Below are 26012 nucleotides of genomic sequence, written 5' to 3'. Positions count from 1 at the left end.
TGATTTTTTTATTTTGAAACAATAGTTTAATAGATAAAAATTAAGCTGGTCATTTACAATTACATTTTTAAAACAAGGACTATTTCGAATGATACACATTTACTAGATGACTGTTAATGTTAAACATGCTTTTGATGACCGAACAGCAATTCAGAAAATGTCAATAAGGCGGCGCCCACCTCGTCGTCGGAGTCGTGCGGGCTGCCGCTGAGCGAGGCGCAGGGCGCGGCGCGGCGCGCGCGGCGCAGCGACTGGCGCAGCTCGCCCGCGTCCATCGCGTTCACCAGGAACTCGCTGAGGGTATTGCATTTACAGACGCGGACATTGGCGCCATAAGAGATATTACAACGTCCCCATACGGCGGTAGGGCTTTGTGCTAGCCCGCCTGGGTAGGTCCCAACGCACTCATCGGATATTCTTCTGGCAAACAGCAGTACCCAGTGTTGTCGTGTTCCGATTTGAAGGGTGAGTGAGCTAGCGTAGCTACAGGTACGAGGGACGTATCATCTTAGTTCCCAAGGTTGGAGACGCATTGGCGATGTAAAAAGTGGTCAATATTTCTTAGAGCGCCATCGTCTATCAGCGGTGGTGACTCCTAACGATCATGTGGCCCATTTGTTCGTCCGCCTATATCATAAAAGAAACACCAACTGGCGACTGACTCTTTCACCCTCCCGATCGGAAAACGACAACACCTGGCGGGTCTAGACTACTTGAGATCAGATTCTGTAACAGTATGCCATCTCGCCGGCCTCCAACGTTATTGGACTTAATCGTATTTCATCAAACACTTTTGTTTAGATGTGTCACTTTGTAAAATAGAATAGAATAGAATAATTCTTTATTTACAACAACACACTATACATAATTTCTATACTTAGACAATACAGCTGAAGAAGTACATATTATTTAGAATAAAAAAAAATCAAAAGATAATTAATTATTTGTACAGCGGCGTGTTGTTATAAAAGGAAGATCGCTCAGCATATGCTGACAATCTGGAATAGTAATACCCCAGGTGTCAGCGCTGATTTTCAGCGATCACCTTTAGATCACACTTTGTGTGTTTCCACCTTCAGCGCTACACCGATACTCCTTCCTGGCATCGAAAACACGCTGTAAATGTGACTTAGAACAACTTATATACCGAGTCAATCCGTACGGATTTACATTTGTTCATTGACAAATTTATTTACCCTTAAATGGTAGCATGATTATTGCATACCTCGGTGTGTCATCGTCGTTATTCCCTGGGTAGTACGTCGGCCTGTTCCCTCTCTCCGAAGACGACGTCCTCTCGCCGTCTGATATGTCCTCGATGTCACCGTCGTGTTCCGTTGACTCTTGATCCTGAAAACAATAGAATAAAATTATATAGACAAACCAGTATCGCCTCATATAATGTAATCCAGTGTAATTGTTGACAAGTATTATAACAGTTAGTTTATACATGTTTAACCGAGATGGCCCAGTGGTTAGAACGCATGCATCTTAACCGATGATTTCGGGTTCAAACCCAGGCAGGCACCACTGAATTTTCATGTGCTTAATTTGTGTTTATAATTCATCTCGTGCTCGGCGGTGAAGGAAAACATCGTGAGGAAACCTGCATGTGTCTAATTTCAACGAAATTCTACCACATGTGTATTCCACCAACCCGCATTGGAGCAGCGTGGTGGAATATGCTCCAAACCTTCTCCTCAAAGGGAGAGGATGCCTTTAGCCCAGCAGTGGGAGATTTACAGGCTGCTAATGTAATGTAAAAATTATAACAGATAAATAAAATTTAGCTTAGATCTCATAATTGTAGAGGCAACGTAAGCTTCTAGCCATCAGATGAGGCGGCTCCTTCAAGCTACAAATCAAGTAACAATAAAACGTGTAGCGTGTGTGACCCAGTGGGATTAAAGATTATCGATTGAGTGGCGGAAGAATTAAGGCCTTAGCGACCACATACCAACAGGTGACCCATCTTGTGTGAATAATTTTGAACCGTTAAACAATTTCAAAATCAGATCAAGAGTGAGATATAGAACGGAATCAAAAATATACAACTTTTACAACCAAAACATTTGGCAACTCCTGTCACCAATGATTACATAAAATTTGTACGCTTATCACCAATTTTTGTAGACATGCGTTGACAATTTTTTTTTTTTTGTGACGGTTCCTTACGTTTGTTAAGAGTACTAATATATTCATCTCTTTCACTTATTCTCTCTGTCAGAGAGTGAATACAGTAATTATACTCGTTACACGAGTCATTAAAATACAGAATTTACATTAAAATCAATCCCATAGAAGAACAAGTCGTGAGGAAACCTGCAAGTATTAAAAGATAATCTAAATTATCCACCAAACCAAGATAGACCAGCGTGAATAGAGGCTCGCGATACACATATCTGACATTTCATTGCGAAAAAAAAAAAAAAAAAAAAAAAAAAAAAAAAAAAAAAAAAAAAAAAAAAAAAAAATGAATCGCTTAACTTAAAATAAACAAAATAAAGTAAATAATAAAGAAACAAACATCAAACCTCAAATTTAAAACTGCCAAGTGACGAGTCGTCCGTGTGGTGACGCGTCCGCGCGTCGGCCGTACGATTTTTCGTTAAATTTAATGTCACCTATACGACGAAACGTTAAATGATAAAATAATGCGCAAAATAAAAGGAACGCTTTAAATTAACAATAATAATAACAAACAATAATGAAAACAATTAAAAATGTTAATGATAAGCGTGTTATGAATGAAGCAAGCTACAGTGTTGCCAACTTTTATATTTAAAAAAATAACTTATATTTTTGAGATCAGGAAATAATGTTGTAGTGTGTTGTGTTTTTTTAGCTTTAAATAGTTTAGTAAATATTTCCCTTTTTCGACATTTCAAGGTAAAGGAAGACATCGTGAGGAGACCTGCATGTGTCACATGAAAAACTGCCACAAGTTCATCGTCGGTAAGGTGGAATAAACTCCAACCCAGTCATAGCCCAGTAGTGGGAGATTTACAGGATTGTTACCTTAGAAAAAGTAACAACCATGTATTGAACACAGCTTTACTTGGATAAATATATTGAACAATATTATTGGAGTTTTCCTAATCGATTACTACTGTATAAGATATAAACAAATTTACTTTTAAACAAGTCGAATTCAAGTATATATATACAATCATAAAAGTTGGCAACATTATTGTACATACGACGTGTAGAGTACCACTATATGTATGTTAATAATATATAAATATATTGACATTTAACTTTTTATTTTATTATAACAAACTTAAGGTGTGGATATACGCGAAATTGCTAATTAGAGTAACTTTGATTACCTTTTTTTTTACCTTAATATAACTTAATATATATATGTGAACCTACACGATGTATATAGGATGCCCTGTTTAAAAAAAAAACTATCAAGACGAACTCAATACAAAGTTAATAACGAGTTACCCTCTGATTTAATTTTTTTTTTTTAATTCATTTTTTTTATATACAGCCCAATATTGGACCCGCATTAATAATGTAGTCTTTAGTTTTGAAGGATATAGTTATTTTTAAATTCATTTTTACGTAATCGATGCACACAAATCGCGATCCATCCCCACCATCGGCAAAGAAATCAATCGGGGACGAGACGTTGTGCCGAACGGACCTGTGAGACTGCTGCGCAGTTACAGGCGCGGGGGGTGTGAGGTCGCCGCGCTAAATACTTGTCGGTAGCGCCCAATCGACCAAAGTCAACGACGTATATCCACATCTTAAACCACCTTACTTATAAACATTGTTCAGCGAGTGTTCATGTAAACACTTCTTCTCTCTTTCTAACATCATTGATTTGACGTTCGAAGGAAAAAGACAGCATCGTATATCTAATAACCGCGTAAATAACATTTATAAGTAATGATGTTAGTACTCGATTTTGTAATATTTATTTTTTAATAATAAATATTTATAGTGATTCGTGCAAATTAGTTAATCTACTGCTAACACTAATATTTTTAATGTACCTATATATCCTTATTATTTCCTAGTATACATATTTGATATTATTATAAATATGATATTGAAAATGTTGTATTAATTTAAATTATAATTAATAAAAGCAAATTATTATTGAAATTCTAGTTTCACCACCATCAAAATTTTTGTTAAATATTAATAAAAAAATATTAGTCCAGACACCGATTAGTGAAGTTTAACAGAAATTGAGGAACGACAACTCACGTGACTATCAACGATACAACAACGAAATTTCTCGCAAAATAAAAAAACATAATCATTAAAAAAAAGTTCATCTAAATAAACTTGCTAAAACAAAAAAAAATACTATTGTGTTTTGTTATCGGCAACCCTGACTTTAATAAAAATAAAAATAATAATAATATAATAATAATAAAAAAAAATCGTATAACACACGTATGTAAAGTGCGTAGCGATGTACATTGAACACACACACACATACATAAAAAAAAAAAAACAATACACGATGCTTTGATGTGTAATGAAGCGAATGTCAGATTGCGATGTTTGAAATTAAAAAGAATGACCTTTTCGACCCTCGGCGATATAGTCAATATATCGTAGGTAGCTTTCATTGTAGCGTCAAAATTTCTGAAGAGTGCTTCGACGCGCGGCAGTTGGGATAAGTTGAGCGATTTCGGCCTCTATTTCATATAGGAACAACAACCATAACCACGTGAAATGACATTTGAATCGCACACTCGTGATGTATCAACAGAATGGAATTCAAATAATCGTTATAAACAATCCAACGATTTAAAGACACGTTTGATTGCTTATTTAAATAATAAAATAAAAAATGATTAAATTAAAAACAAAAAAATCCACCACCGTTCCAGATTGTGAGTGATTTAGACAGCACGCGTTAGTGACAACATTTAAACTATCAAATAAAATAACCATAAAAAAGAAAAAGGGAAAAAAAAATACATTAAATTAAAAAAAAATTCTATATAAATATATTACAAGAGGTAACTATATTCAAAAACATTTAGTTTTGGTTAAGGACATAGTAGACTCGTCTAACTGACATTAACAATTTATCATTGACGCACAAATATACACCGCCAGAGCCGAGATGGCCCAATGGTCAGAACGCGTGCATCTTAAACGATGATTGCGGGTTCAAACCCGGGCAAGCACCACTGAATTTTCATGTGCTTAATTTGTGTTTATAATTCGTGACTATATATATATACATATACATCGTGAGGAAACCTGCATATGTCTAATTTCAACTAAATTCTCCCACATATGTATCCACCAACCCGCATTAGAGCGGCGTGGTGGAATATGCTCCAAACCTTCTCATCAAAAAGGAGAGAAGGCCTAGCCCAGCAGTCTGAAATTTACAGGCTGTTAATGCAATGCAAAACACAAATATCATATACCAATTAATGGAGTTGAAATAAAAAAGTCTTATAATATAATATTTACAATTTTACTGTATTTTAATTTAATTGTATATTATTTAGATTATTCGGAATCTTGACCAATGATATCGCATCGATTCAACCTAAAATGTTATTTATTTGCCTCTTCTGTTTACTGATATTCGTAGCCTTATTACGTCTTCTTTTAGAGAATTCTACCGGCCGTAAGCAAAACGAATTGCTTTTGAAATATAGTTACCGAGTAATAATATATTTACAAAAAAAAAAAAAATTGCAACTCATAGAAATTTATCAAATGCAAATTATTTTCGAATGCACCATTAAGATTAAAAAAAAAAAAAAATTAATTAAAGTGCATTTAATGTCAAAGTAAAACTTATCTGATATTAACATCGTACATCCACAGATAAAAACAGACAAGAGATCGTGTTCGCAACCAACCTGCTTGCCGCCCGCCTCACGTCGTTTGTCGTTGTACCTCGTGTCGGTGCCGCTGTCTATCGAGCTGTCCTTGGAGCCGTCGGAATCGATGCGTTTATCTAAACAAAATTATGTATATTTTTTAATAAGTTTAGCTTTACTTCGATTTACTTACCAGACATTATTAATCGGTTGTCTGGGAGTGTATTTTCGAATTTGGAATAGAAAAAATGGAAAAATTAAGTTAGCAGAATACTAAAGGGGCGAAAAAGGATTTGAGGGTGATATTTCCGATTATATTATAAAAAAAAATTAAATTTAGGGAAAAAATACGATATAAGATACGAGTGTGTGTGGGGGGGACACGCACCGGCGGGCAGCACGCGCGCGGCCCACTTGCCCCGCGCGGGCGCGGCGGGCGGGCGCGGCGCGCTGTCGCCGCACAGCTCGTCGCCCAGGCTCTTCTTGGCCCACGACGGCAGCTTCCCGATGCGCAGCCTGCAACACGCGCACCCGATACACTCCCTGCCCTCTTTGGGCAGACTTCTCTTCAGCATCGGGCCCACGACCCAATGCCGAACAGAGAAGTACAATATGTCAACGTACTATACACATAGACGATGTACTCCAAACTGCTTGGGAGAGGGTCTTGTTCTAGTCGTCGTTTTACCCAAGCATTACGCGTACTGTTAGCATAACCAGATATTCTTTGAAATAACATTGTGCACTCACGTATAATCCGGTACGACAGGCGTCGTAAACTTATCTTCGGCTACGACCTCACGTGGCGGTGAGCCCAGGTGGGAGTCCGTCTCGCTCTCGAGGCCCGACATGCCGTTGGCTGGATCCACTTTCCTGTGATACGATATGAGCAATGATTAGAACCAATGTCAAATCATATTTGCCGACTGTAACAACGCACAATCAAAACTACTGCTTATAAAAAGCTAAATTTACAACCTAGATTTAATTCGTAACACGTCGTTAGCTTACAAAGAACTTTTGGATATTTTTATTTTAAGGGAAGGAAATGTAACTTTATATGAATTTTATCCGTACGAAATCGGGACACGAGAAAAAGTATTATAAAAAAGTTTAAAGAACACGCTACCGTTGCCGCGGTGCTACCACCTCGCACAAACACAGACTCACTTACCGCCCACGACGGATGGCCTGCTGCGCGAGGCGCGCTCGCATGGTGACCACCATGTCGTGCGGCACGCGCCACACAAAAACGCAGCCGTCGCCCGACGCCGACACCAAGTGCTGACAGTCTGGCGTAAACCTGCCACCACAAAAAATATTTATTAAGGTAAAAAAAAACGTCAACTAATATATTTGTAACCACAATATTCTTTAAACAAAAAAAAAAACACTTAGATCGACTTAATAATAATATAGGCCATCGGCCACCTGATGGTAAGTGATAGCCACCGCTCATAAACATTGGCGCTATAAGAAATTTTACTCATTCCATACATGTCAAAAGTCCCAACGACCTTGGAAACTAAGTTATTATGTCCCTTGTGCCTGTAGTTTCGCTGGCTCACTCACCCTTCAAACCGGAACACAACAAAACAGAGTACTGCTGCTTTGCTTGTATATGATCAGTGTGTGTGTAAAGCCAAATAATTATTTATTTATATGAATTAAATATATTACACAATATTAGGAATGAAAATAGTCTACGCTTAAGTAAAATCTTTACCGCAATCCGGTCACGATTTCCGAGTGCCCGTACATGGTAGCCATACACTCGCCCGAGTAGTAGTCGTACACGCTCAGTATCTTGTCCGTACTCGACGTGGCGAGGTATATCCCACTGCTGTCCAGTGAAACCTGACGAACAGACGGACGTTTCAAATTGTTAATATAATTAATGCAATGTCCGGACAGACCGTATCCCATCCAATGTTGATTTAAATGGAGGGGGCAGTTCTTCCCCGGTCTTTTAAATTTATACTATTGACACGTCAGTTGAATTTTTAATCGCGAAGTGTCTAATACTTGAGTTAAAATATTTAAACGTCACCTTAATTTAAAAATTAAAAACTTAAGCATTTAATGCTGATGATACGAATCCTGATAATAGGAGCATACTTTAGGGTTCAAGTTTTACCCCCACCTAAAGTTATCCTCTATGAAGCCGGACTTTTTAGAGCTTAATAGAACTGCCGTGGTTGGTGTACGTTATCTGATTAACTTCTAACATGGATTTGTGGTCAGTAATTTACTTATAAGTAACACAATTTATTAAGGTTAGTTAGAACGCTTATGATTTGAATATCTTGTCAAAAGTATGATTCATAATAATAGCTGAAACATCACAACAGCAACTAGTGAAACCATATCTAATGAATATCTGGTACTTATATCGACATTTACCTTGATTAGGGTACCATCTTCAGCGGTGGTACCACGGAACGTTTTAGTGTGCCGCCCGTGCGCCGCGCTGTACACACGTACGTTACGATCCTGAAATACGAAAAATATAATAGATTAAAAATACGATTCGCTGTCGATAAAGGCGGTACCGTCGATTTGAGTATTAAGAACACAGAAAGCACGAGAGAGGTTTCCCGACCTGGCACGCCGTGAGCACGTGGCGCCCCCCCGCGTCCACCTCCATGTCGTACAGCGTGCTGCGGCCCGACACGTTCTGTCCGCGCGCGAACTGGTAGCTGCCGTCCGACATCTGCAACCGAAGACTCGCTGTAGTCACACTTAGTTAGGGCCCTGTCTACATCCTGATCAATGTTAACCAATCGGATAAAGTAATCTTGTATTAAGCATGGACGCTCGTTTCGAGCATGTACGTTGAAATCTACCAGTAGGTATGCGTATTAGTACAGAGCGAGAAGAACAAACGTGTTCTGAGAAAAACTTACCAGAGAGACATGGCGTATCACACGTCGTATCGTATCATGTTTTTTTTTATTATTTTGCAATCAATATTTAACAAATTAATTCATTGAAAAAAAGAGTTGAAAAAGAGTAACTACCGAGTTTCTTGCCGGTTCTTCTCGGTAGAATCTACATTGCGAACCGGTGGTAGCTTCACTTAATATAGTTTGTTAAATGACGATTCGAAAGTGCTTGTAGATATCTACTTGAATAAAGTATATTTTGATTTGATTTGCTACTTACAGTTCTCAATTGTCTAAAAAGTATAGTTTTATCAGCTCCACACGACACCATCTGTAAACCGCTTCCCGAACTCAGGAATCGTACAGCCGTTATCGACGACGAGTGTTCGTCCAGGGTTTGAAGAATTTGGTATCCCTGGAAAAGATAAGCCAATACCTCAAACATATATATATATTTTTAGCATATCATAAGTCAAACATCACTGGAAAGGGCTTATAGGACCTCTATATTCACTGGCTAAATTCAAGATGAATTACTAAAGAAGTTTATTTTCTTTCTATGAAAGTTTAGTTTCTTAAACATTTATTACTCAGCTTTAAATATTAATGAGAATGGAGTTTTCTTTTGAAAATAATCTCAGTCTGAGATTATTTTCAAAAGAAAACTCTAGAAAAGGTAGTCCAATGAAATTACTTTAATTTGTGTTAATGATTCAGCTTGTGGACGCTGGTCGGTCGTGAGAAAACCTGCACGTTTTGGTAATACACACCCTGTCGACGAGGAAGACGTGCACGAGGCGGTCCCGCGAGGCGGAGGCCAGCAGGCGGGGCTGCTGCGAGTACTCCACGCACAGCACCTCCGCGTCGTGCGCCTCCAGCGTGTGCAGCGCCGCGCCGCTGCTCTCGAACACCCACACGTTCCCGGCGCGGTCGCCCGCCGCCACGTGCCGCCCGCACGGAGACACGCGCACGCATCTGCACACACACACCGCGTTACTGCGCTGCCCGCACGCACGCACGCACGCACGCACGTACGCACGCCCGCACGCACCACTTCCTTCCATATGCTACAAAATAATTAATCAATAATTTCTAATATTATTGAGTGTTACCTGACACCCGTCTTGTCATCGTAAGTTTTAGATTTATCCTTATCGCTTGTCGCCGTCAAGTCAACGTCCTTGAGAAACTTGAGCTCGGGGTCGATATATAACACTTTGGTGAGTTCCTGAAAAAAAAGTTAAACCATATTTGTGTTTAATAGGACATGATAATGTTTATTTTAGTTATTGAATAAAATTTAAACTCAATCATAACTATATTGATTTTTTTCACTTAACACAAACCCATATTACGAAAAAACAAAGAAAAAACAAACAGTTATAGAAATTATCCCGCGACACGTCATTGAGTCTACCTGCGTGCTGTCGTTAAAGTAGAATTAAACGTAAGATGAAAAAAATACTCACGTTGCTGTATATGTTGCTGGCGGTAGAGGAGTTCCCCTGCAGCGTCCACAGTCGCACGGTGTCGTCGCTGGAGCACGACAGGAAGCTGCCGGCTCCCATGGGCCCGCCCGGCACCATATCCAGGCCCCAGATGCAGGCTGAGTGATACAACGCAGAGTGGGACTTGCCGACCTGAAATTTGCAAATACCAAGAATATAGTGATAGATTACATCTTGGTAACATTATTAACACGATAAAACATAAACATAAACATAATCAGCCTGTAAATTTCCCACTGCTGGGCTAAGGCCTCCTCTCCCGTTGAGAAGAAGGTATGGAGCATATTCCACCACGCTGCTCCAATGCGGGTTGGTGGAATACACATGTGGCAGAATTTCGTTGAAATTAGACACATGCAGGTTTCCTCAAGATGTTTTCCTTCACCGCCGAGCACGAGATGAATTATAAACACAAATTAAGCACATGAAAACTCAGTGGTGCCTGCCTGGGTTTGAACCCGAAATCATCGGTTAAGATGCACGCGTTCTAACCACTGGGCCATCTCAGGCACATATACATACATATTTATCATTTACATAAGAAGGTTAATAATATACGTTCCACATACCCGCTTGATATCTCTAACGTCCCACACGTACAGGCTGTGATCGTTGTACACGCATGTGAGTTTATGGTTCCTCTCGTCGTATGTCAAAGCTATGGCATCAGGATACCTAGCACTGTTCGGCTGACTGAACATGTGACTGAAAATATAAAAAAAAAAAAAAAACAATTTAGTATTTGAATTAAACATTACTTAAAATCGCATGGATTTTTGAAGTTATACTTCTTCTGTGGCGTTATGAAAAAATTATGAGACATGAAAACAACATGTAATTGCTCACTAAACACTTAATTAAGTGTCAAATCACTTGAAATAACAATATTTATTTCATATTATTTTAAAATAGTTATGAAATACATACTGAATTTGATGTCTGAACTATACTATAGTTAATAAATAAAGATATATTAATCTGTTTATTGTGTATATAGCAGAACTATTAGCAAATGGAATATGTAAATGTATAACTTTTGTTTATATTAACTCCTCCTGACGTTATAATACAGTATAAATACAATATAACAACATGTTTCATGCAAGATAAACACACACCATTTGTTCTTACCTAATATTTTGTCCCTGTGACACGTCAACCCCTAGGTAGTGGGTTCGAGGCAGCGTGGTGACGTATCGGAGTGACGCAGGAGCGAAGCAACGCACGATACCTTCCGCACAACCCACGAAAATATATTCGCTCCCGATCGCCATACAGTTAGCTGAAGTCGTCTAGAAAGGTAAGAACAAACTTTAGCACCAAACATTAATCATACAATTTTTTTATATAGAATATAGTTTATGTAAATAAATCTTTCACATAGAGAAAAATACTAAATATTAAAGTCGGACACTCACTTACTTAAAATTTCAAGTTTATTTTACATAAAGTAATATTCTCTGCTCTCTTTCTTAAATGGCGTACAAGCAAAAATAAACAATAATTGCTTCTACTCGCCGCTAGATGTCGCTACTCTATAGAATCTCTCTAAAATCGCAATCTATCACTATGTTACACAATGTTAATATACTACGAATTAACTTTTATGTTGTAGTTATTAAAAGATAAAATAAATTTTTGACCCACATTCGAAGACAAGCTTCCGAAATTTTAATAAGTAATACAGTCCAACGACGTTAATTACTATAAATATTCATTTTCATTGATATATTACACATACGCGGAATTCTCGCTGTCAATTTAGTAATGCTCCGAGTTTAAAACTGCGAAGCGCAACTGCTTACATAACAATATAAAATAATGAAACCCAATCCGAAACACAGTTTATTTTGAGTAACAAGTTATATATATATTGTTTCAGTAATTTTTCGGTTTTCAAAATGTAGATAGAAGCTACAGCGACGATACGGTACGACGTGCACGTGGACCCACCCGCAGCTCCACCCACTTGTCGAGCAGGCGGCGGCTGTTGAACTCGCAGAGCAGGCCGCCGCGCGTGATGGCGTACGTGCTCTCCGCCGCCTCGCCGCGCCCGCACACCACGTCGCAGAACTCGTTGTCCTTCTGCTCGCCGAGGATCGCCGACCTGCCCATGAGGGGCACGGGTTCTTTGATCTGGAATACGGAAGTGGGAGGCGGTGACATTTCGTGACGAAGCAGCGGCGCGGACGGTTTACAAGTAAAAGAATTATGACTCCCATGTAACTCGGATTCGCCTCCAGAGAACCGAGTACATTTCGAAAGATGCCGACGTAAAGAAAAAGGCCAACAGCACCAAATCTGTTCTTCATTACAAATTGCTCTAACACCGACCGCAACTCTGGTGTCAAATGACATTTATCATATTAATATACTTCTTTTTGAATATTTATAACGAAACAGTTTAAGGCAAGAACGTTTTATTCTTAATAAGTTGATTGTATTACCGACATCCTTCATGATTTAAATATTTAATGCTCAGATATTCAATCTGGCACAAAAATATAAATCATTCATAGAAGTCGTGGGTACTAAAACAAATTGAACCCCAATGAAATTACATCAGATATGGTCTTTTTTTAGGTTAGGAAACTATTAGTTCTCCTACTTGTCACTAGATGGCGTCACCCATGTATCATCCATTAACCCTGCCTGCCTTTTGAAATGAGAATATACAATTTCACACCATTTGTAATGCATGTGCAATTGTCATATATAGTACCTAATACTAATTATTAATATGATGCCAGTGTTAGCCCAAAGGTCGAAATACGACCATATTATGGAAAATTTAATGGAATTTGCATTTTTTCATTGAATTCGTACTCTTATTCGCGCGCTAAGGCTATCCAAAAAAAAAAGAAAATCGTTTAACAAACAGAGAATGAAACAGTCCTAAACTATTTTGTCAGCATTTTTCATAGGTAAGCCAAAAGCAAATTGTAAGCCGCGAGGGTCGAGTGGTTACAAGACGTGAAGCCTCACGGATAATTCTGTGTTCGATTTGAGTTTGTGATCCATTTCGTCTTCGGCGGTGAAGGAAAACATCGTACGGTAACCTGCACGTGACGAATGAAAATACGCGACGTGTTCCACCAACCCGCAAAAGAGGAACGTTGGAGGGCAAGCTCTAACCGTTCTAAAGAGGTGGCCGGAACTTTACCATTTCTTAGAAATCATAAATTAATACATAGAAACGAATTAAATAAACTGACAAATATTGCTGCATTAAACATTATCATGTACACATGTATGATATCACAATATGAATCATAAATTGCATAGATAGTATTATCAACATGCTTAATGATTTTATGAGTTTGATTTAAGACTAATCTGATATAAGATAATCTTATTTTGCGGGGAAATGAGTATGAAATTACGACATTATATTTAAATTATCGAAGGAAATATTTAATTGTTTAATTTTTACAATTAAAATCAAAATCTTATTTATTCCAGTTGACTCATAAAAGTACATTGGAATAATCATAACTAGAAAATCACTAGTGACTCTTTTCCAACGATTTACACAGGTATTCTAATTAATGTCAAATGTCATTAGGATTTGATATATAAGCAATTGGTATAAAGGTTTTCCTTTTTCATTTCTGTATATATAAAGTCTATTTTGTAATTTACTTGGTGGTAGGGCTTTGTGCAAGCCTGTCTGGGTGGCTACCACTCACTCACTAAGCAGTACTTAGTATTGTTGTTACGGACAGAAGAGAAAGTGAGACTGTCGAACTACAAGTACAAGTATGATATATTTACAGAATCAGTAACTAACTAACTAACTTCAGGAAATTTGTGCTAGAACCATAAAGCCTAGATCTTTGATTTGTTTTTTTTTTCAAATTTGCCCTTTTTTCATAGGTTTGTTTTTTCTTATTATTATTATATTAGATATTATAATTAATTTTGTTCTGCTCTTATTATGTTTTTAGTTATAAGTGGAAACTTTACTGGTATATGTGCTAATTTTTATGCTTTAGCTTTAAGAATGACTTGTACTGTTTGTTTCCCTAATAAAGTAAAATAAAAAAAAAATAAAAAAATAAGTGACATCAAATCTTAGTTCCCAATGTTCGTTCCCATCGTTGATATAAGAAATAGTCAATATTTCTTACGTTACCAGTATCTATGGGCAGTGTTGACCACTTACCATCACGTGACTTACAGTTGGGTACATAACACACAGCATGACCACTCAGAAGCAGGTGAACACAGTGACTAAAATAAAAATAAAATACCTTAGCATTCCTCGAGTACTCCAGATACCAGAATTTGACATGTCTGAATCCAACCGTCACGAAGTAGTTGCCACTCTCTGAGAAGCTGACAGCTTTGACTCGGGATGAAACCTGAAAAATTATTGATAAACATATATAGCATCATACTCTTATATTTGGTTATAATGCAATCACGTAACATTATTAATTTAATTTAACTTATAATCTAAAACACACGTTACTGACCGAATGACTAGATCAGTGACAAAGCAAATAATCTTTTTCTACATACGTATATTTAAGTCTTATAATTACAGATTCAACGCACATCTACTAATGTAGAATCCTGATTACAAAGTATGCATGTCTGTGCATGTTAATGGCATCTGTTATATCTCAACAATAATCTCACCTTATTACTGGCAAGCTTCAGATTGGCACGCCAGTCCCAAACGTTGACGATCATATCATGTTGAGATCCCACCGACACTAAATACTTGGATGAAGTCGAGAATGCCTGAAATAAATGGAGGGGAAAATTGATTTTCTTATCATTATTGAAAAGTCGTAATATTTTTAAATTAATTGATATAGATATATATATATAATGAAAAATCCACAAATACAGATCGAAATACCTATATATTTACATTGTACAAAATAAGTATTGGAGTTGAAAATACTAATAAATTTAAAAAAAATAGCATACTAGATGTAGACTAATGGGTAGTGCAAATTAAATAGCCCGCTACTTAGACAAATTAGGCGCTGCAATGGGGTCGGTGACGTCACTTGCCTTTATTGTAATCTGTGGTACATATAGTAAGGCAAATGAGGGTAATGAGCAAGTAACGTCATCATAAGTTTTGTGTCACGTGACAAACGTTTAAAAAAATGCATTTTTATTTATGGATTTTTGAATAAACTAATTATTATTTTTCAACTTTCGTTGATAAATAACCATTTATAAAACTCGTAATATATACTGATTACAATGATTAACACTTTATTTTTCGCATTGTCAAATAGCCTATTGCACCCATACGTTTCTCACGATGTTTTCCTCAACGCAAAGTAAACGTTGAACGTTACTACCACATATTGGCTCAGAACAAGGGCGTGCTCTAGGGTTTTCTATGGGGCCGTCGGTAATATCGACGTTGGACGGGTCAACCGTCGGGGTGTCACGGTAGCATTCGCAAGCGATTTCGTAACGCCCGACCACTCCCACCTACGACACCGTCCCTAACATCATTAAAAAGTACGCAGACAGGGTACGTCACAAAGAAAACTTACCACACAGTTGACGCCATGCGTGTGCCCCGGGAACTCTGCGATCTGAACTGCACCTGATGCAGTAGGATCCTGAAAGCGACAAAGTAAGTATAGAATTAGTATTCTTTGTTTATCGAGCCGAATATTTAGATGTAATCGTAGAAAAGTAAGTAATAATTGAACAATAGTAACTGCTGAGTTACTTGACATACATTTAAAGTTTGTTTTGAGTTTGATAAATAATAATAATAATAATAACTAAAAATGTAACATATTTCCAAAAGCTCACAATATGGCCGTTAACGGCTGCCATATTATAATGAAGTCATATCACAATTTAGTTTAGAAATAGTTAGTTCTACTCGTAACTAGATGACGTTAAATAGTATTAATATAATAATCATTAAAATATGATTATAATAATAAACGTGAAACGTTCAGTATGAATATATAATTCATAAATTTACATACATAATACATAACAATTAACATATTCAAAATAGATTTACATTAGTTATTATTATGTATCACAAAATATAATTTCGAAAATCTTCACTCGTCACTATTGTCCAAAAGAAATGTTTTATCATAGAATACGTACAGGGAATAAACTGTTTCTTGTCTGACTTATTTCTTAAATAATCATCGCGTTTAAAAAGGATTTTTTTTTTAAATCTGGATTTGTGTATTGCTGTTGGCCCTACTGGCCTTTACAGCGTCACCGAACGTTGGGGCGAGTGCTAAGACTCTGCCTTAAGGTGAACCCTTTTGGGCTCGAGAGTGACGTTCGTCCTGAGGGTGTCTCCTATGAGATCGCACCTCGGCTCAGAACGTAGTCGGTGGGGAGTTTAAAAAGGATCTACCCATCTTATTCATATAGCTACTAATCCTCCAGGAAGCGGTAGAGATAAACAAACCTTAGATTAACACATTCCATGCGATTTGCTGATAACAATGCTGTGTTTTGCACTACAGACAATTCTTGATGAATATCGCTGTCTGTCCCAATGTATGCTTAGATATTTAAAATTACACAACGGATTTTGATGCGTTTTTTTTAATAGATAGACATATTTCGTACGTATGATACATGCTCAATACAGTAGAGAAACACTGATAATTTTAGAGGATTCTAAAGTGATGTCGTAAATAAACACATTTTTTGCGCTTACATTGCAAACGCTGTCTGAACTCTACGAGATAGATTAAAACAACGTTCTACATCTTATAAAGTTCTTCAAAGAAGTTCGCGATGGTATACCTATATACCTACATACATTTTCGAAAATATTACAGATTTAAGACACAGGGACATAGCGATTTGTATTGTCTAATGACTGAAAAACTGTGAACGTTGTAAGACCTTCTGTAATATATTTAGTATCAGCTTTGCACCCGTGCGTAGCCGGGGCGGGTTGCTAGTTTATAATAAAACACTATTCTACTCAACTACAATTATATCCACTTCAATTCTACATCTAAACGAAGTTGTTTTGGATCCATAATGAATAAGACTGATTCTTTGATCTCGATTCTCGACCAATGATATCGCGTCATTTCAAGGTCAAAATTGTTTATGGTCCTACTCCTCTTGTGATTAGCATAGCATACAATATAATTATTGTGTATTAACGTAACATTGTTGGGCTATGCCTCCTCTCCTTTGAGGAGAAGGATTAAAGCTTATTGCAATATGCTGCAGAATTTTGTTGAAATTAGTTAATTGTTAATTTCCATCAAAGTAAATTCACGAAATGAATTATAAACACAAATTAAGCGACATGAAAATTCAGTGATTTGAACCCGCAATCATCGATTATGACGCACGCGTTCAAACCACTGGACCATCTCGGCTTATTACTATTGTGTGTGTTGTAACTTATAATACTTAAATTACCTGTAAATCCCAAACACGCACGGCCGGCGCGTGCCCGCACTCGCCCGTCGCCAGATACCGACCGTCGGGCGAGAACGCGACGCAAGTCACACTCTTCCGGGACGCGTTCAATACGTGCGACTGACGGTTCTTCCGTACGTTGTAAAGGACCACCGTACATCTGAAAATTAAAAGGAAAATGTGAAAAATGTTTGCGCACACATATAAAGCGGATGACAGTGTAGTATTCACATGAGATATGTCGATTTGTATAAACATACATAATAACATAATCAGCCTGTAAATTTCCCACTGCTGGGCTAAGGCCTCCTCTCCCTTGAGGAGAAGGTATGGAGCATATTCCACCACGCTGCTCCAATGCGGGTTGGTGGAATACACATGTGGCAGAATTTCGTTGAAATTAGACACATGCAGGTTTCCTCACGATGATTTCCTTCACCGCCGACCACGAGATGAATTATAAACACAAATTAAGCACATGAAAATTCAGTGGTGCCTGCCTGGGTTTGAACCCGAAATCATCGGTTAAGATGCACGCGTTCTAACCACTGGGCCATCTCTTAGATTTATATATACTAGCTTAAATATATTACATTTTAAATATCTGCTCGCTGTGCACACACACAGCATCTTCAACGCGCGCCAATTAATATGTGTACATATTTAAGTTTCCCGCGCTTCTCGATGTGTGTCACTAGAGATGACAGATGCATCTAATACTAATGATTATGTTTTTATAGATATGTGTACACAACAGAAATATATATATAACGGGGCGAGATTACTTTGATTGTTGATTTGGATAATTAATGAATAGTTGGCAATAATGATTGATGGCTGATTTACTCTTAAGAGCGGGTCACCCCGAATGGAGTTGTAAGTGTCATGGCAACGCGAGTCGTTATGTCTTGACAAGCGACTCGAATGCGACGGTTGCTTGCAAACCGAGCTCTTAATCGAGATGAATTATTGTAATCCTTTGATATTATTGTGATTCTTCCAAATGTCGGATCAATCCCCGAACCCAACTGTTCGGCATCCTGCTCCTCCGACATATATATGACGACGACCTCCGTGGTCGAGTAGTGTGTACACCGGTTTTCATGGGTACGCCACTCCGACGTCCCGGGTTCGATCCCCGGCCGAGTCGATGTAGAAAAAGTTCATTAGTTTTCTATGTTGTCTTGGGTCTGGGTGTTTGTGGTGCCGTCGTTACTTCTGATTTCCATAACACAAGTGCTTTAGCTACTTACATTGGGATCAGAGTAATGTATGTGATGTTGTCCAATATATTTATTATTTATTATTTATATATTTCTGTTGTTATGTTTGTCGTATGCATGGTTTAAATATTTGTTTTATTTAAATTAATTATCTATTTTTAAACTTAATATATAAATGAATTTATTTATAAATCTGTGAATATTTCAAGCGTCTTCCTGTTGCCGTTATCAATATCGATCAAAAACGAGTAAAAAATCGCATTTGCTGTAGTTTTGTGTTTTTCTAGTGTCTCACTATCACGGTTCATAAGATACAGCCTGATGACAGACGGACAGACGGACGGACAACGAAGTCTTAGTAATAGGGACTGTTTAGGTACGGATCCCTAAAAAAACGAACATCGAACTGTTACAGTCGTTCCTGTATGACTTACAAAGCGTGTTGTATTGAGACGATTTTTAATTATTTCTCGTAAACGTCGTCAGCGAAACGAATCGTTTCTCGAATAAAATAACCGTTGTTAATTTATCGTCGCTGTAACATTATTGGAAATTATCGTTATCAGCGAAATCCAGAACTCAGATCGGAGGTATGGGCGAAACGGAAGTACACCACCCCTGGCCACGAGCAGTCAGGCCGCGCCCCATTACTACGAAAATAACATTAAGGAAAACCCGACAGACGCTATGTTGCGATTCGACCCGGCTTCGCTCGGGTGCAATTTATTCATAAAAATCATTGAAAATCTAATAATTCAAAAGAGCGAGTTGCGAGTTTCTTCTCGCTGAAGACTGCTCTCCGAAACGGTGTTATAGAGTCGTAGGTAACGCTTTATTGTACAGTTTACTTGAATTAAATACATATATATATGATGGTATAACTTGGTGGTAGGGCTTTGTGCAAGCCCGTCTGGGTAGGTACCACCCACTCATCAGATATTCTACCGCCAAATAACAGTACTCTGTATTGTTGTGTTCCGTTAGAAGGGTGAGTGAGATTATACATAAAGCATACATTTAGCGGGGCTGTTCGTTGTCGAAAATTTTTCGGGATACCGCTCGCCCGGCAGGATTACAGAAAAGCGTGGATCATACGTGTTATGCGGCAGTGTTGAGCGGAGGCTTGCTCATGATACCCCGCACAGATAGATGTCACACGGATAAATAAAAGGCTGTCGACGCTTGGCAGTGTTTATGCGATATATCAAAAATGCATAATATTAAAAAAGTAATAAACAAATTGTAATAACAAGCTTTCGTAAACATTGACACGCCGTGTTGTAACATAAGTCATTATAAAATCGTATAAACATCGTGTAAACATTTCCATAAAATCATCAAACATGCATCCAAACCAAACCATCGAAATCTTTCAACCTGAAAATATAAAGCAACATATTTTTTTTTATGCCCGAGATAAGTTAGAGAGACGAATGATTTGTTTACTTTAATTGTAACCGCACGAAGTCAGGACCGGTAGCTAGTGAGTAATAACTCTATAGTAAATAAATGATGGTGTTACGTTAAAGCATTTATAGTTAAGAGAACAGTACGAACATACCATCAGTCCGTGAGAAAGGCCGCGTCTAAACATTCGTCATACATACGAATAAGGTTGATGTTGTCGTGTACTCACGGTGACGAGCGAAGCGATAAGCGTCAGCGATAGCGGATATAACAAATCAAACAAAAAAATAATCCATGAAATTGTACATATATTCATTCTACTCTGACAGCAGAAAGTAGACGTATAATTTCCAGATGGCTTTTGATAAGTAAGGCGTTTAAGCCGTTACGCCTCTTTCGTCTGTTTCTATACTAACATATGAAGCGTTGCTATTTCATACCTTTTCAAGATGTAGTTTTCAAGATGTTTGTGGGAGCAATAACCTTCAACGCCGGTGAAATCGCGCAAAGCAACTAGTAATTAATACAAAGTATTCTTTCTCTCTTTATTATAAAACCGATCATTTTTTTTTATGGTATTGTTTGGCGGACGAGCATATGGGCCACCTGATGGTAAGTGGTCACCACCGCCCATAAACAAAGGCGTAAGAAATATTAACCATTCCTTACATCACCTATGCGCCACCAACCTTGAGAACTAAGATGTTATGTCCCTTGTGCCTGTGATTACACTGCCTCACTCACCCTTCTAACCGGAACACAAATTATCATGTAAATGATCATGCAAACGGTACTGCATCTAAGATAACAACTATAATAAATAATTAAACCCGCTCCTCTTATCAATGTAATCTCACCCGAACGACGTGGCTTAACCATTACGCGTTCCATGTAAAGCCCATTGTCGACTCAACTGACGTGACGGTGACTTAGTATTTACACCGTGTTCTATGTGACTAGAGAGAGTGAGATATAGTGGACTATGCTTCAAACTGTATGATGTATTGTTATTCGCACACATTGCGATAAATTTTCACATATTTTACATTTGAACGAATGCTGTCGTCACGGCGACGATGGCAGGCTTCAAGCTGAGGGAGAATTCTACTAATAGAATCGTATAGCCGTTTTCGTATTCTACTAACACAAGTATCCAGTTGCGGCCTGATAGAATTTCGATCGGAGAAGAATCGGCAACGTATCGTAACCTTGATAAATTAGTAGAATCGGCGCGCTGGTATCTAAACCGCTTCCCGCGATTAATCATATTAACAGAATAGTCTTTTGAGCAGTTGTGACGCGTCAGACTAATACTTGTAGGTACATACAACATGAGCGAAGGTGAAGACGCTGCCGTTACACGATATCAGACGCGTCCACTTTAAAGAACGTTCACTCGAGTGAATATTTATGGAAAATACCTAATGGTAATTTAACATCACCGCCCATAGACAATGGCGGTGTAAAAAATAACCAATCCTTACGTCAGCAATGCGCCACCGACCTTGGGAATTATCGGATCAGCGGATAAATAGTTGCAAGCGATGGAAACCAGGAACTATAGTTCCAGTAGCAAAATAATTATAGTGTTTCACTATAACGAGGTTGACATAATCAATCTACTAAACAAAACTAATGATCATATAAACGTACTTACGTCTCCTCCCTTTCTGACACCATTGATTTGACATTTGAGAGAGAGAGACAGAGCTATGTTTACCTAAATAACATTTTTAAGTAAATAATAATAATAATAACTCTTTATTGTACATACACGAGAGAAAAGAAAAACTTACATTCAATAACACATTATTAAAAAAAAATAAAGAAATGTACAACAGGCGGTCTTATCGCTTAAGAGCGATTTCTTCCAGACAACCAGCATGGAGGAGTTAATGTGAAAAAGCGGAAAGCGCGTGTACAGCACAGAAGTTAAATACTATATGAAATTATATTTATACACAAATTATTACACTAAACAAGATAAATATACTACACAAATACATATATATCAAAACATATAAAACATACATACATACATACATATACAGATATACACGTACATACATAACAATAAACATACATACATACATATATAGATATACACGTACATATATAAAAAAAAATACACATACATACATACATATATATATAGACAGCATGTCATAAACTTATGTACGAGTACAATCGAATACAAATATGAATAGCTAGTGATAATGTAATTGACAGCAAACTTAAAGTCTTAAATAGTATTCCTTAACTTTATTTTTGAAAGATTCAAGTAAATCCATATATGATAAAAAAAAACAACAAACAAATGGACGTGAAATACATTACGTGAGGGGAAGTCCCGTTGTTTATCATCCCGGTGTCGAAGCGACATCACATAAAGTGTCATGGTTTATGGTTTTCGGAACAGGAAGTCAGGGTCTACGAACTGTAGTGGTTACTTTTCGAACCCGTTATTATCGTTGACATTTTTTTTTTATTACTGTTATAAAAAACGTCTCAACAAAGTGCGTTATAAATGCGTGTATTGTGTGTAGTAAGTTTGAATTAAAAACATAAGCAATCTTATGAAATTAATATATAAATTTTTGTGATCAAATTTAACTTAACTTTCATAAATTATCATTGACCGTGTTATCAAAGTTTCGTTCATTCCGAAACGCTGGTAAGAATTTTACCGATCGACAAGTTTAATGCAACTATTTTGAATCTATACCACGGAAGCACAATCTATTTTATGTACACACAGACAACAACATCGAAAATCTAAATCAAAATATACTTTTTTCAAGTAGGCTTTTACAAGCACTTTTGAATCGTCATTTAACAAACTATATTAAGTGAAGACACCACCGGTACGGAATGTAGATTCTACCGAGAAGAACCGGCAAGAAACTCAGTAGTTATTCTTTTTCAACATTTAAAAATACAGCCATGTTAGTTAAATATAATTATATATGTATGTTATATATCCTGCCTCGAAGTCAACAAGCATTAACTCCACGCTTTTTTATCATCTATATGATCTTAAAGTTATAATAATACTCTTAAACAAGATGTGTAGCAGGAGCTTAAATTATTTCTAACATAACAACAATAACAATCTAAATTTCCTATAAAAAAAATTGCTTGGAATACGTAAATCTAAAGTTTATCTTTATTATTTTTTCGTAATAGACGTCTACAATAATAACGTATATTTTCTAAACATACAAAATTACAAACAACGAACTTTAAAAATATGGTTATCGATGTGGGGGTGTGTCGGCCGCACCCACCGGCCGCTCCCAACACCACGCACCGTCCTGGCAATTACTTTAATAAAATCATTCCCCTATCGTATAAATAATATTTGTACAAGTTTGAAGGGATGAGTGTATTTTTTATGCTATAAACCATTTTTATAATATCATGGTACACAAGATAGACATAAGACTTAAAATGACTCTATGCTCTTTGACAACGATGTTCTTTGACCAGGTTTCGAACACGGAGTTTCTTAAGTACACAGGACAGCCATTAGACCAACCAAAAAATCGAAATCAAAATATACTTTATTGTAGACTTTTGAATCGTTGTTTTCCAGAACTGCTATAAACATAAAACCACCACCGGTTCGGAATGTGAATTCTACCAAAAAATAAAACCGGCAAGAAATTGTTAAAGTCAACGAAACATTTACTATAAATCTATCGTTAAATATTATATTAAAATAAAATATTAGTTATTTCAACTTGAAACAATTTACATAATTAACGGTTGATTTCTACAGTTAAAGCTATTTATATATCATCTAAATCAAATTTCATATAAATGTATTAATAGATATAATTAATTATATAGATTTCTCGAAGCGTCCAAGCTGTGCCCAACTCGACCGTCTGTGTGGCTCATGAAAATTCTCCGTTCGCACGTACATATCTTAGCATAAACTTAAGGCGGCGGATGTGTGACGTACAGACATACCAGACATAATAGGTTATGTTATATCATTATTATTCGAGATGGTCATCGACCGCGGACGAATCTTTCTTTTGATATGTTCAGGTTGATTCCATACTAACAATAATATTAACAGACTACCCAATCGTATACCCACAACAGCATACTCGCAGACAAACACACACACTGAAGCTTAAAGATTTCATGGAATGTCTGATGGGAGGAAGAGACTGCGTGGCTGGAATTATATTCGCATATAATATACGGTATCGATAATGATCTTTGACGGTAATTTAATACCTTTCAACTATTTTATTTACAGAGGCGACACTATTCCAGTATCATACGGTAGTATCCAGCTTCAATACGGGCTACCTAGCTATGACGTACGAAATCGAAGGTCGATCCTGTCTTCTTAGGTTATAGTCGTATCTACTTACACTTGACTACTACTCATTTTCAGACATTTTTGACTTTGCCGTTTTATAAATTCAAATCATTTGGAAAAAATACATTGGTAAACAAGGCATATTATTCGATACAAGATCATATTGATGATAAAAAAGCGTGGAGTTAATGCTCGTTGACTTTCAGGCAGGATATATAACATACATATGTAATTGTATTTAACTAACATGACTGTATTTTTAGATGTTGAAAAAGAGTAACTATAACCCGAGAACCTGGGTTCAAACTCCGGGTCGAGCCAATAAAAGGTCATTAAGTAACACTCAGTAACAGCCCGGAGTCTGGAAGTTAGAAGCGTGTACACTCCCGTGCCTCGGAAAGCACGTAAAGCCGATGGTCCTGCTAAACTCTTTCCGGTCGTGTCGGATTTCCCGTCCCATCGTATTAGAGTGAGGGATTAGAGTGCACCTGTTTTTACGCACAAACTTGTACACATAACATGTCCCGCGTAGTTAGCTGGTCTTATTTTATGTGATCGGTGGCAAACGAGCAGGAGGCCCACCTGATGGAAAGTGACTACCACCGCATGGACATCTGCAACATCGGGGTGCTTGCAGGTGCGTTGCAAAAACCGCCGGCGAAAGCTGGTTCCAAAGAGTGGTCTCCCTTGATGGCAATGGTCAAAATCGGTCAAGACGCCATCGTTATTATCAGTACTAGCTTGACACTTAACCGGAGGGCAAAATTGAAATATCAATAAAAGTTTGAAAAGATAAAAAATACTACAGCACACGTCACGTCGGACACGTCGCCGTCTAGGTAGAGTCGCGTCGTATTCGTTAATGCTCGTAACCTTAGTCCTCGCAAGATACATAGAAACATTAACATAACATAACCATTTTTTATTGTAAGTAGTTTTGGTAAGTACTAATGACAAATGAGCCACTTGACGGCAAGTGGTAACCACCTACCATGGACATTGGTACTATTAAGAAATATTAACCATCGCCGATGCACCACCAGACTTGTTCGATATATATTTTTTTAAATATATAATCTAGCGCTGTACTGTAATCAGAGCTGATGGAAAGTGATGACACACATGGTGGATATTTACTCTAGACTTTAATGTATCCAACATATATTGTAGGTGGTGGGGAAAACAGTCCTTAAATGTTATGTTTCTTGTGCCCGGTTACATTGGCTCACTCACCCTTAAAACACGACAATACTGAGCTTAACCGGTTGTCGGTAGAATGTGTGATGGGTTGACGATACTTAACCATACGGTACAAAGCCCTACAATCATGTTAAATTATTATAACTGGTAGTTAGCTAATCTCCGTGTAAAACGGCCTTGGTGGTTAAGTCGGTCAGGAGAACATTATATCGTACGAGAGAAGCACTCTG

General features: G+C 37.4%; 2 protein-coding genes across 13 annotated transcripts in view; one reads left to right on the top strand and one right to left on the bottom strand.

Annotated features, from left to right (window-relative positions):
- The window catches only part of LOC113391592 (scavenger receptor class B member 1-like), a 352256-nt gene that overhangs the window by 144059 nt on the left and 182185 nt on the right, over nt 1-26012 (top strand). The gene's annotated exons all lie outside the window — the stretch shown is intronic.
- LOC113391582 (mitogen-activated protein kinase-binding protein 1) overlaps nt 1-26012 on the bottom strand; it is a 124807-nt gene that overhangs the window by 14184 nt on the left and 84611 nt on the right. For 10 of the 12 annotated variants that reach the window (XM_064219976.1, XM_026627583.2, XM_064219978.1 and 7 more), the window contains 22 exons: nt 17614-17773; nt 15738-15806; nt 14854-14958; nt 14463-14573; nt 12163-12345; nt 11341-11501; nt 10779-10914; nt 10171-10341; nt 9814-9929; nt 9472-9676; nt 8982-9116; nt 8419-8529; nt 8220-8309; nt 7543-7673; nt 6991-7119; nt 6567-6689; nt 6205-6332; nt 5856-5953; nt 4548-4664; nt 2535-2624; nt 1226-1350; nt 180-294 (listed from right to left, as the gene is read on the bottom strand). In XM_064219976.1, coding sequence (XP_064076046.1) covers nt 180-294; nt 1226-1350; nt 2535-2624; nt 4548-4664; nt 5856-5953; nt 6205-6332; nt 6567-6689; nt 6991-7119; nt 7543-7673; nt 8220-8309; nt 8419-8529; nt 8982-9116; nt 9472-9676; nt 9814-9929; nt 10171-10341; nt 10779-10914; nt 11341-11501; nt 12163-12345; nt 14463-14573; nt 14854-14958; nt 15738-15806; nt 17614-17773 — 2809 coding nt within the window. The remainder of the gene's footprint in view (nt 1-179; nt 295-1225; nt 1351-2534; nt 2625-4547; nt 4665-5855; nt 5954-6204; nt 6333-6566; nt 6690-6990; nt 7120-7542; nt 7674-8219; nt 8310-8418; nt 8530-8981; nt 9117-9471; nt 9677-9813; nt 9930-10170; nt 10342-10778; nt 10915-11340; nt 11502-12162; nt 12346-14462; nt 14574-14853; nt 14959-15737; nt 15807-17613; nt 17774-26012) is intronic. The other 2 variants (XM_064219983.1, XM_064219984.1) reach the window with 2 other exon arrangements.

The sequence above is a fragment of the Vanessa tameamea genome, chromosome 30 (assembly GCF_037043105.1).
Source record: "Vanessa tameamea isolate UH-Manoa-2023 chromosome 30, ilVanTame1 primary haplotype, whole genome shotgun sequence".
Classification (NCBI taxonomy): domain Eukaryota; kingdom Metazoa; phylum Arthropoda; class Insecta; order Lepidoptera; family Nymphalidae; genus Vanessa; species Vanessa tameamea.
Note: the sequence above shows the minus strand (reverse complement) of the source record. Positions and strands in the feature narration are given on the sequence as shown.